A 12,954-nucleotide genomic window follows, 5' to 3' on the forward strand; every position below is an offset into this window, starting at 1 on the left:
GTTAAGATGGGGCGTGCTTCCGCACCGCCCTAACCCTAGTGCGCGCTGTGCGCGCACAAAATGGTGGTGGCCGTTCCACACGGCCGCCGCCATCGATACATAACGACCGCGCCGCCTCCAAATGAGGCTGCGTGGTTGTGACGTATTGGGGTCGTGGCAGGGCGCCTAGGGCGCCCTTTCCGCGACCCCGGAAGGAGCTCCGTTTCGGAGCTCCTTCCTGGTTTGGTCCGCTGGGCGCAGCCTTCAGACGGCTGCGTCCAGCGGACCAAAGGAGAAAGGGGCCAAACGGCCCCTTTCTCCTTCTCTCCCCCCCTCCCCGCCGCGGGGTGTCCTTGGGGCTTGAAGCCCCAAGGACACCCCTTTCCAAGCTGCGGGGAAGGGGCCTTTTGCCGCTTCCCCGCAGCCTGGAAAGCGGCGGATCGGGGCCTCAGCAGCTGCCGCTCTGGACACTGAGGCCCCAATCTGGCGGGGAAAGGTGCGCCTACAGGCCGCCCCAAAGGGGCGGTCTGTAACGCGCCTTAGTCTCTCAATTAGACTATTACAGTGCATTCTGTGTGGAGCTGGCCTTGAGGTTGACTCAAGAAACTGCAGCTAGTGCAAAGTGTAGTAAGTAGACTGCTGACTGAAACACCATTGTTCTTGTTTTGTGCCTTCAAGTCATTTCTGACTTATGGTGACCCTAAGGTGAACCCATCACAGGATTTTCTGGGCTAGATTTGTTCAGAGGGGCTTTTGCCTTTGCCTTCCCTTGAAGCTGACAGCATGTGATTTGCCCAAGGTCACCCAGTGGGTTTTGTATCTGAGCTGGGAATCGACCCCTGGTCTCCAGATTCATAATCTTACATGCAAACCACTATGCCATACTGGCTCTCCTGAAATACCATACGCAGAAACTAAATCATATCACTTTTTAAAATGTTGAACTGGCTGCCAGTATACTTCACTCTGAATTCAAAGTGTGGGTGTGATAATATTTAAAACCCTAAATAGCTTAGTATCTCGATTCCTGAGGGAGAACTCTCTCTTAAATATGCCTGCCCAAGAAATAAAGTCTGTTGGAAGGGCCCTCCTCTGTGTCCCACCAGTGACAGAAGTACATTGTGGGGCAGGGGAGGGATATGGGAGAGCAGATGCTGTGACACCCCAGTTGTGGAATGTCTGCCTTCAGATTGGCACCTACACATTCCAGAAAAAGTCAAAACATAGCTTTTTATTAAAGCATTTGGGACCTTTTTGTCTGTTTTTAAAAAATGTGACAAATAGCAGAAACTTAAGACTTTTTAAAATGCTTCAGATCACAATGTCATAAAATGCCTACCTTGTAGCTCTAGTTCCAAGTGAATTCTTCAATTAATTGCGTGACTCAGGGTAACTGAAATGCCCTGTCTGCTTGGGTGAGGGTCAGTCTCTCCATATGGTAGAACCTATGAAAGGTCAGAGTGTAGATGGCACACTTAACTTGCCTTGTGAATGGATGGGATCTTTGACAATGGAAATCTAGATGTTTTGAGAGAGAGGAGGAGAGGGCATGCTGTCTTGAGGGGGGTGTGTGGCTGGGGGGTGTTTTGGAAATTCTCAGAAAAGTAACTTTTCCACCTCTGTTTTTGGACTAAGAATGCTATAGATCCAGAACCAATAATAGTAGTGCAAGGGTAGGAACCAACTTCAGGGACAATCATGTCACATGGGATTGATAGGAAGGGCCCTAGGCTTATTAGAGGGTTTTTGTAACCACTCTAAGGGCCACAGTAAGGTGGATGTACTCAGATCCCTATGTGCATTTGTAACACTGTTTTGACTTTTATGTGTCTCTTAGGCAGAAAAGGAGAGACTTAATGTAGAGGTAAAGGACCTAAAACAGAGAGTGAAGTTGCTTCAGGATCAGTTGACTCCAGTCATCAGACAAAGAGAATACCAAGAGAAGGAGATTCTTCGGCTCAATAAGGTAGTTATTCTCTGGAAAATTTGTACCATCCAGACTCAGCTACTCTGTAGTGATGTTATATTATATCCTCATGGGTTTTGGGCTTCTCTGGACAATATAATGTCGATTGCTGCAGATATATGTATGTGTGCATTATTTGTTGTTGTTGCTGTTTATCTGATCCAAGACTCCTTTGACATTTCCAGGCCTTAGAAGAGGCCCTGAACATTCAGGCCTCTGCTCCTTCTGCTTTCAACAGTCCCACTGACCCTGCTATAAATATCCGACAGCAAGAAGTGATAACCCAAAATGAGCTCCTGAAACAACAGGTATGGAACATTTCCATAAAACTAGGAACATTCTCAGTTTGAGCCTACTTATAAACCATGCAAAAAAGACAAAACCTTTAGTTCGGTGTTCCTTTTGATTTTACTCATTCTCAGTAATGAACTGTGCTCTATTTTGATTTTGAATTCAGAGACAACAGCCAAGTATTTGGTTCTGGGTTTCTCCTATCCACCCTGTTTATTGTGGATTGTGAAATGTTTCACTTTACAGTTGCAAAATGTGAAGTGAATACAGATTTTACTGTATTCTTTCTCATAACAACTCTAGAAGTAGGTCCTGTCTATTTCCATTTTATAGACGGGCAACTGATGGCGAAACCAAAACTTGTCTAAAGCCAGACAGTACACTTCTAGCTGTGGTGATTATGTTTCTGTTTGGGTCTTCGGATTTAAAATTCTGCATGCCCTCTGCTGGGTTTTCAAATTTTGTAGTGCAAACATTCCTATCCTTGAATAATTGTTTCCTCTTCTATAGCCTGTCTTCATTAATGACAGTTTTATTGTGTTACTAACTGTATGAAAGGTTTTACCAGTGGTTATTTCTTGGTCTTTTTTTAAAATGGTCTTGAGACATTTTGACTGGATTTATTTTTGTATCTCAGGTAAAAAATAATAATAATAGGAGATAAGTCCAGATTTAGCCATGCTTAGAGTAAAACCACTGAAATCAATTTTGCTGCTGTCATTGTCTCTAAACTGAGGCTGTTGTACTTTGAAGATATGCTGAAATAATATGATTCATTGGAAAAGAATGAATGCTTGGTAAAGTGAAAGACAGTAGGAAAAGAGGGAGACCACACTACAGGTGGATTGATTCTATCAAGGAAGCCAGAGCCCCTGGTAAGTTCTGAGCTGGGCCTTTGGAAGTCTTTGATTTATAGGGTTGCCATAAGTTGAAGTCAACTTGATAGCAAATAACAAGTACATTAATTCTAGTGGAAAAAGGCTCCGTAACCATCTTTGTTTTATTTGTTGCTGGAAGAGGCAAAAGAAAATAGAAAGGCTGTTGTGGCTCTTCCTCCTCATTCTGACACCATGGGCCCCTTTCACACCAGCCCTTTTGCCCTGGGTAGATCTGGGCAGATCCAGTAATCTCCATACCAAATCTGTCCGGAATGATGTTCCCACTACCTTTACCCCAATCAAACCTCCCCGTTGCAATTTACCCCGCTGATGTTCACACTTCAACCCTCCTTGTTGTCGATCAAAGGATTTGCATATTCACTTTTGCTGTTATCAATGGTGACGTGTCATGTATCTGCTGCAGCCATTTGTCAATGGCATGGGTGCTTTCCTCCTTTTTTAAAAAAAAAATCTAGTGGCAATGTTCGCATATTCTATTAATTTGTCATACACACACACACACACACACACACACACACACACACACACACACTGGCCCCAGGCATCTCTGGCCAACTCCAATAGCCCACAGTGGATGTGAAAGGGAAGGAAAAAATATCTGGTCCCTTTAAATACAAAACCCACTCAGCCCCCTTTCCAGGTAAAGAGAAGAAGGCCATGGCCAGCTGATAGACCAGATCAAAGCGACAGGCAATCAGTTGCCTGGCAACAAATTGTCCACTGCTATGAAGGCTTGAGACCCATTTGTTGCCATTGGCAACATCTCTTCCTTTCCCCAGAAATTGAGCAAGAAGCAGAACAGGAAAAAAAAAGTTTCCAAACGCCCAGCTTTCAGCACAAGCAGGAAAAAAGTGAAAAGCACACACAGTGCCAAAAATGAGCAGCCAGAAGATTCAGGCTGGAACTGAAACCTGCTCTGATCCTCAAAAGAGTTCACCCCCCTTTATCTCATTCACAGCAGCCGCATACAGAACAGAGGAAAGGATCCCAGCCTCCTCTGCTGAGAACCTCTCTCCTCCCTGGACATGGGCACACGCACCCTCAGAGTTTGCTCACATCCACATGCTCACCCTAGGCAGGCGAGAGAGAGAGAGAGACACATACACACATCACCTTTCTTTATTTGTATCCAGCCAACAATACTCTCAGAATCGCATATTCTGTCAAAAGGAAAAAAAAAAGGGGGGGGGGACCAAACACATTCCTTTCACAGGCTTTGGTAGAGAGCACAAAAATGGTGCTGCTGAGGGAGAGGGGATGGGAATGCCCCCCCCACCGGTGTGAGAGGGGAAGCATGTTCTGCCCACTGCCCACCCTCTGACCTTTATCCCTCCCCCTGAACTTGACCTGATCATGATCGGGGCCCATGTTCACATTCGCTTGCACCAGATTTTACAAAAAGAAACAAGGAATACTCTTCTTTCAGAAAACTCACACTGAGGGGGATTTTCCCCAGATCGGGTGTGCAAAACCCCAGTCTGGGTGTGCATAAACCGGAGCTAGTGGGAACATCCCACTTTGAATCCAGTTTGGGAAACAGGGTAAAAGGTAGTCTGAACGGCCCCTTGGTCTGGTTATAACAAGAGTGAACACCTCTGGGCTTTTCTGCCATTTGTGTGTGACCATTGTCACTTCTCTGAACCATTTCCAATGAAAGTCCTGTAGCACATCCCTTCTCACCCATCCTCCTTGCCTAACTTCCCCTATAGGGAAGGACTGTCCTAGGGAAGGTAGTGTTCAAGCCCTTGGAGAATCCAAGGTATCATCTCCGGCCAAGGGATCTGAAAGAGCATGGTGTATTTGTCTGTGTGTATGTGATATACAGTGCGCCCTCCCCTTACGTGGGGATCTGTTCTGGGTCCCTTCGTGTAAAGGGAATTCCATGTGTGCTGGAGCCCTATTGGAAGTAATGGGGCTTGCACATGCGGCAGTGCAGTGGCACACGTGCGCCATGGGCATGTACCCCATTACTTCTTCCAGGGCACGCAATGGGCTATTTCGGCATGGCTTTCATCGTATGCTGTATCACTTGTGACCCTCAGGCTCAGAATGGTTGTGCACTCTTGCCTAGGTTTGGATAAACCCATGCATGTTGTTTTAAACGTTTGAATGTTGAATACTATATTTTGATTTTTTGATTTGTTGGAAGCCACCATTAAGAGGACTTATACTGATAGATAAATTTACCTTTACCTAGTTATATTAGAAATCAATAAAATTAATTACAGGCCATTGATTGCCTTTTTTCATGTCAGAAATTTTTATTCTGGGCAAATACAGTGTGCCCATGCCATATGCGGCTTTCGGCTTACACTGAAGCCTCGGCCGGGAGGAAACAATAGCACGCGTGCTATACTGCGCCACATGCACAAGCTCCATTGTTTTTAATGGGGCTTGAGCATATGTATTTTTCCCTTACGCAGGGGATCCGGAATGGATCCCCTGCATAAGGGAAGGGCCCACTGTAGTTCTGAGAGGAGGCTTGACAACTATGGCTGAACTAATTTTTGAGGAGACCCAGATGGTCATTGTAAACTCAGAATAATTGGAGAGCGTGGGATCGTCCGTGGTGTTATGAAGAGACTGACTTAGAGAGTCCCTTGCCTCAGAACAGGTAAGGATTTTGATGTTAGACTTATATAAATGTGCCTTTTTCTTATATATATGAACATTAAAACATGATATACCTCAGAGCTTGTTGGTGTGATCCTAAGACTTCAGTGTCTCTTCTCTTTTTGCCAGGTGACGATATTTGAAGAGGACTTCCAGCGAGAACGGAGTGACAGGGAGAGGATGAATGAGGAGAAGGAAGAGCTCAAGAAGCAGTTGGAGAAGCTTCAGAAGCAGTTTATGCTTACCAGCAACCAGGTAGGAACCCCAAAAGGTATGCGGATGTCAAAGCATTCTGCTGAGACACCCCCCCTTAAAGGAGAATGAAATTTAGGCTCTTTGCTGAAAACCTTTCAGATAGCAGACCCATAATTTTCTGAGTCACCATTGTTTCTTTCTCTCATGGTGTGTTACACACCATTTCTTGCTCCTTTCAAGTGTCACATTTTTTCAAGTTGATTAGAAAGTAGACCCAGCTCATATTCCACAAGTCCCCTTTCACCTTGGTGTGTTTGGCTATTCGGCTAGGTATGGGGGAGAGGGGGATATATATCTATTGTGTGACCTTAGGTGACCCCCACTAGGATCCAGCCTAGGGCTCAATCCCAACCTAGGGTCACACAATAGATATATATCCCGCTCACTTCCATGCCAGCCACAGATGCTGGCGAAACATCAGGAATAAACTCTTCTAGAACATGGCCACATAGCCTGAAAAACTCACAAAAAACTATGGTACATAAACAGTTTCCAGTCTTTCAAAAAGTCTTCAGTTGACTTATCCTTTAGAACCCATGTTAATTTGACCATTTGGGCTAACTCAGTTCCTTAACAATCCATTCTTTCATCATTGGTGCATCAGCCCATCTCCAGTTTTCTGCAAACAATATTCTTGCTGCTCTTGCCATATGTTGAAGAAGAATATTTGCTGTCCAGTTCTTTATCCATAATGCCCAACATAACTTTAGTAACTGGTAACATTACAAAATCTAGTAACTGTTTGCCTTTTTACAAGTCCACCACATATGAAAAAAAGAGTTCTCCTTATCTAGACATCCCCAAGAGTGATTTGAAAATGGGCCATTTTCAACTGCTTATTTAGGGTTAGATACCATCTGTATATCAGCTTATACAGCCATCCTTTTAAATTACTGCACAAAGTAAATTTTATAGCTTTGGGCCACATTTCCCCCCAAGTGTCCATATTCCTGAACTTTTGGAACCACCTTATCAGGCTCCTATTCTATCTCTAGTTTCAGAAGCCATTGATATATTTCTAATTTTAAAATTATATGGTAATTATCTTTACACAACTCTAAATAAAACTCATTTTCTGTTACTTCTTGTGCCTTCAAATCATTTCTGACTTATGGTGACCCTAAAGTGGGAGAGCTCTGGGTTTGAGTGTGTGTGACTTGTCCAAGATCAACCAGTGGATTTCCATGGCTGAGCAGAGAATCAACCCTGATCTTCAGAGTTGTAGTCCGGTGCCCAAACCACTTCCATCTGTCCTTAAATTGCATACAGTCAGCCCTTGGGATCTACAGGGGATCTGTTCCAGACCCCCTCCCCTGTGGATGCCAAAACCCATGGATGTTCAAGTGCCATTGTCCCATTGGGGACAATGGTACTTTGCAGCCCCGGCTGCCCAAAGCCCACCTCGTCACTCTCACTGTGGCAGTCGGCAGGGGGCTGCCTCCTGTTCCTCCTCGTCCTGCTGCCACCTGTTCCCTCTTTCCTTTTCCTCCTCCTCTTCCACCGCTGTCACCACCCACCGCTGCCTTCCTCCTTTCCTTCTTCTCTGCTTCCCCCACCACCACCACTGCCTTCCTCCTTTTCCTCCTCCCCCTCTGCTTCTCTCACCGCCAGGGCCCACCTCTGCCTTCCTCCTCCTCCTTCCCCACCTCTGCCTCCACTGCTGCTGCTTCTTTCTTCCTCCCCTTCCCCTTCCTCCTCTTTCATCCCACCCCTACAGGCTTGCCATCTGCAGATGCTGGAATCCATGGATGGCAAGTCTGCGGATATGGAAGACCTACTGTACTGTATAAGTAAACCAATTAAGATATTTGCTTTCATTAAGAATCATATCTTGATTTAAGCTTCCAGCTCTCTCGTTCAAAATTCAAAAGATCATCATAGCACAACCATCTCCAATTTTAACCCATTCTTTCCTTTAAAAAAAAGGCTTCATCTAGTTAGGTACCTAATATAATCTTAGGGGAAAGTCTCTGTTTATACTTACAACAAACACATAGGTGAGCCTTTCTAATACAATGATTTTTAAATTTAGTATGCACCTTATATTTATCATACCAAAGATAACCATCCCAATCAAATCTTAAATTATGGCCTTCAGGTTCCAAGAGTCTCACATGTCTAAATATTATCCATTCCTTCAACCATACAAAACGAAAGCCCTCATAATACAATTTAAGACTAGGGATTCCCAAGATGCCCCTTTCCTTAGCATTGTGTAGTGTTTTAAATTTTATTCTGGGTTTCTTTGCCTGCTGGACAAATCTAGAAATCTTTTTTTCTGCCTTTGCACAAAAGATATTTCATTTCTTTTAATAGGGCAGGGGGGCGCAACTCCTTTGGGGGTTGCTCGACCCTTTCTTGGGGGTCACCAGGTTGGGATTCCCCCCTGCACCCCCTCCTCCCCTTTTCTCCACTAGCGCCGGCACCCGCAAGGAGGAGGGGCCAGGCACAGGGCCGCCTCCTCCTCTTCCCTTCTCCTCGCAGGCGCCAGTGAAGGCACCCACGAGGAGAAGGGGAAAGGGCTGGGGCTGTCTCCGCAAGCCCCAGTGGCCTTTGTGGCCAGAAGTCCTGCCCCTTCTTCGCTGGTGGCCTCCCTGATTGGTTGGGAGGCCAGGAAGGGCCGGGACTTCTGGCCGCAAAGGCCGCTGAGGCTTGTAGGCGGTCGAAAGTCCCGCCCCTTCCTGGCCTCCCAACCAATGAGGGAGGCCGCAGTCAGGACTTTCGCTCGCAATGGGGGTTGCGGCCCAACAAAGGTTGGGAACCGCTGTCATAGGGAATGAGAGAGAAGTAAAAATGTTGGCAAAATATTTGCTTTTATTACTGCAATTCTACCCAAAAGCGATAAATTTAATTTTTCCCATTTTTCTATGTCTCTTTTAATTTCTTTCCAGACCTTATTTTTTCCTATTTTTTATTTTATTTTTTAAATATTTATTTATTTATTTTAACATATATACAATGTTGCATATGCCCCATTCCCTCTTCCCCCCTCCCCCCTGGCTTGATAGAGTTTGGAATCAATACACTGTATACAATTAATACCTAACATTCAATATGTTGGATTTAACTACATTATTGATTTTGTTGTACTGTGTATTCCCTTCAACCTTCTCAAGCAGGATTTCCCAAGCCAAATTCCAAGCTTCTACTTTCCTTTCTCCGGTATATTTTAATCTTCTGTCTCTAATAATATTAAATATCAAATAATATCAGGTTATCTGCCAAATACTTATCTACCTTGGTGAAGTTCCAAATTTTATTTTCTTTCATCCTGATGTCTCCATGGCAGCTGAGGACTGTTAAAGATGAATACCATAAAGAGAAAGAGGAGAAAGACAAGTACAAGAAACTGCTGAAACAGCATAAACAGGTACTGAATGATGGTGCACTAGCTATTTTAACAGTGCTAAAGGGCTAGACCAGTATGGCTTGATCATACCTGGCTTATGGCATGGCCTAGTAAATTTAGCATTGAAAGTAATGATGACAGCTTGCAGCTCAGACTCCTTGTATTACATTGAATGGCTTACTTTGGGTCAGATCATGCTAGGGATGAGCAAACAATCTATTTTCTAATTCAAGTCACTTCTGCATGTGTTCCTCACAATAGTCATTCTGTCCTGTTTCTACATTAATCAGTATGAGAACTTGCATTGAAGTGTGCATTTCTAAATGCCCTTTAAAAATGATGAAGGCCACATCATGTCAGTTGGCAGCATCCTGGTATTCTGTTTGTAAAATGGGATTAGTCCCTGTGCAGTGCCATTCAGAAGTGTGTACCATAAAAATGTTCCTGATGGTGAGATAGTTTCCAGGAACTGTGCTGTGAAGTGAAACACTGAAGGAAAACCTGCCCTACTAAACATTCAGTAATATTAATATTCACCCACTAAAGTTACTATTTTGTTGTGTGAGGAAATCAGAGAAGAAAGTAAATTGGATAGCTTAGGCAGCAGATTTGGAGTGCCATGAAAAAGCATCAGATTAGTAGCTATTTAAATTCTTGTATTTCTACTGCCAGAATGGGGGAAAATGCTTGATGGATTTCCTGCCTTATGTGCCAAAATAAATTGGCTGGTTTTAGGCACTGTCCACTTTGATTATTTGCTGCCCCAGCTCAAGCAGGAAAAAAAAAGTCTTGGGCCAGCAATGGAGGGGATACATCCCTCAATGCCAGTGGCCATGTATCTCAGCCACAGACCACACAGCTTCTTCATTATATAATAAAAAAATTCAAGACTATGCTATGCTTTCTTGAGGACACCATTTCTCAGGATTTCATCCATTTATGAATACATCTTGTGGTTTTTGCTGAAGGACAGTTTAGAAGGAAGCCACTGCTGTTTCACTTTGGAATTTACTGCACCTCTGCTCAAGAGGCATGGCACTCTGACGTGCTGAGAGAAGAAGGTTTCGTACTATAGTCCTGTTTAAATACTATTAACAGTGCAGTGCAACAACAGACCTTTGCTGAACCTGCAACCTAGTTCTATATTCAACTGAAGCCCCTAAGAAGCACTTTTTTTTTTAAACCTGGCATCTCATAAATCTCTGGCAGGGGTTTTCCATCAACCTGGGTCCCTTCAGGTATTTTAGATCCTTCCAACACTCATCAGCCCAACTAGTATGGTCAATATTCAGAGATGATGGGAATTGTAGTCACAAACAACTGAAGCAACTCGGGAGGGGGAAGCCTGCTTCAAAACCTCAGTTTGTCCTTTGACCTGTGGAGTGACTGAAACTAGAGCTCCATTTAGTGCCAGAGGGGGTGTGATGCCTTTTTTGATAAGGCACTAGAACAGAACTCGTTTCTTCCTTATTTTTCCTCTTTGGTCTTGGCATGAGATTGAAATACTGTGAAGGGTAGCATAGTGTTCCTTCATTCAATTCTAAGAGTGGATGAAGAGTGCAAGAGTGCAAGCCAGCAAAATCATAAGCTTCCTTCTTGTGCCATGATACTCTGTGTGGGTTATTATCTTTTCAGTCTTAGAGGGCATATGTGCTTGCATCCATTTTAGCTTCCTGCTTTTTCACTTGCAGCATTCTGGTGACAAACTCCACCCAGATTCAACGCAGCCAGGGCCGGTGGCCCCAGTCTGTCCCATCTACCAGTTCCCGTGCAGCCCTCCAGCCCAACCACACCTATATCGTGGTTACGAGGATTGGCAGCAGATCAGATATCCACCTTCAGCCTTGGCAAATGAACAACCTCCAGTTCAGAATTATTACCGTTTCCCTCCTGTGAGTTAACTCAATGCTATGGTACTGGGGTTGAGGGAAGCTCTCTGGAAAGTAAAGGAAATCATGGAAAATCCATCCCTTAAAATACACACATCCTCCCTCCCAGCAGAGATTTTAGGATGGGGCCAGGTACTCTAGCCAATGTAATGTAGTGGTTTGAGTGTTGGACTACAAGTCTGGAGATCAGGCTTTGATCCCCCACTCAGCTATGAAAACTCAGTGTGTGACCTTGGGTAAATCACACGCTCTTAACCCCAGAAAAGACCATGATAGGTTCACCTTAGAGTTAGTCATAAGTTGGAATTGTTTTGAAGGCACACAACAACAACCAAGTATTCTGCACACTTTTTTAGGGAACAAGATCTTTAAAACAATGAGTCCCACTTAGACCACTGACAATGTTTTCTCTTGTTCATTCAATGCTGTTATTTGGAAGCATGTGGGTTCTCTCCAATTTGATGTTTAAGGTTCCTCCCCCCCCCCTTTTCTCCCTATAGCCAGAATATGGTTGGTACCAACCACCCTGTGTTCTGTCACAAAATCAGAATTTACAAGCAGTGGATGGTGTTAAACAACTCCCCAAGGAATCAGGTAAGGAAAGAGTTCCAGCTCCTTTGATGAAGTTGCTGAGGCTCATTTTGAATGTTAATTTTTCCTTGTGCTATCCTTTAAGGGTTCACTTACATGCTGTAATAGTCACACAGCATCACTGGCTACCCTAAGGGATAAATGTAGCTTTTGTACAAATTCCACCAGGAGGATCCTTTCCATTGCATGGAGAACATGCACTGCCACCACTACCATATATTGTCAATTTTCCATACAACTGGGAAGATGTGTTACAGCTATGATGTGGCAAAGGCACCACACAGAGATTATTTCAAAGAGCTTTCTCATACTTTCAGAAAGTTTGCCCAGAACAAACAGCAAGAAGGGGATGGGCTAACTAAAGATGTCTCTCTTCCTTATGTCTACACTGCCATACAATGTCTGATATACAGAATTTGCAGAGATTTACCTAATATGTAAATTCAGATATGTAGCCTCAGCATTCAAAAGAGACAAAGTCTTTGAGCATTCTCTTCACCACCGTCCACCTGTAGTTTTTGCATTTCCATCAGCTGGATGCAAAATTGTGAACAATTAAAAAGAAGACTTCCATGCCCATTCTTTCCATTGTCATTACACAGTCCTCTCCAGTGCAATGCAAAGGACAGTGAGAAGGACAGCCCCCCCTTCATTAAATCAAGGCATCTACCTTGATTCAGTCCCACAATGGTAAGATGCAAGAACTTTCTGTGAGAAATGAAAACTCTTGGAAGATTTTTGCATTCTCTTTCTCCTTCCTTAGATAGGGATTTCCTGCATGCAAACTCCCCCCATCCCTCTCTCTCTCTCTCTCTCTCTCTCTCTCTCTCTCACACACACACACACACACACACACACACACACTCATTCAGACTAACCATGTGATTTAGGTCACATCCCCTTTGGGACCAAGAGACATTCTCTCAAGATTTTCTACTGAACTGTTTGGCTTTCCATCTTCCTCCTCTCTCAACTTTCTTTGGAAAAATTGTGAGATAAAGATTTCTTTTTACCTGAACTATTCACTAGCTAGATTATGATATAGCCTTTTACGTATATATAGATTAAAGCCATTAGAAACTTTTGTTTTAAACTAAAAACTACGCATTTGTTGTTTGAGTC

At 43.9% G+C, this 12,954-nt stretch overlaps 1 protein-coding gene across 13 annotated transcripts in view; it reads left to right on the forward strand.

Moving 5' to 3' along the window:
- TNIP1 (TNFAIP3 interacting protein 1) overlaps window positions 1–12,954 on the forward strand; it is an 83,140-nt gene that overhangs the window by 65,951 nt on the left and 4,235 nt on the right. For 12 of the 13 annotated variants that reach the window (XM_089528352.1, XM_089528377.1, XM_089528387.1 and 9 more), the window contains 6 exons: window positions 1,817–1,945; window positions 2,131–2,253; window positions 5,878–6,003; window positions 9,293–9,373; window positions 11,044–11,244; window positions 11,742–11,835. In XM_089528352.1, coding sequence (XP_089384478.1) covers window positions 1,817–1,945; window positions 2,131–2,253; window positions 5,878–6,003; window positions 9,293–9,373; window positions 11,044–11,244; window positions 11,742–11,835 — 754 coding nt within the window. The remainder of the gene's footprint in view (window positions 1–1,816; window positions 1,946–2,130; window positions 2,254–5,877; window positions 6,004–9,292; window positions 9,374–11,043; window positions 11,245–11,741; window positions 11,836–12,954) is intronic. The other variant, XM_089528420.1, reaches the window with a different exon arrangement.

Source organism: Sceloporus occidentalis, unplaced genomic scaffold, assembly GCF_023333645.1.
Source record: "Sceloporus occidentalis isolate IW3139 unplaced genomic scaffold, rSceOcc1.0.p SCAF_1, whole genome shotgun sequence".
Classification (NCBI taxonomy): domain Eukaryota; kingdom Metazoa; phylum Chordata; class Lepidosauria; order Squamata; family Phrynosomatidae; genus Sceloporus; species Sceloporus occidentalis.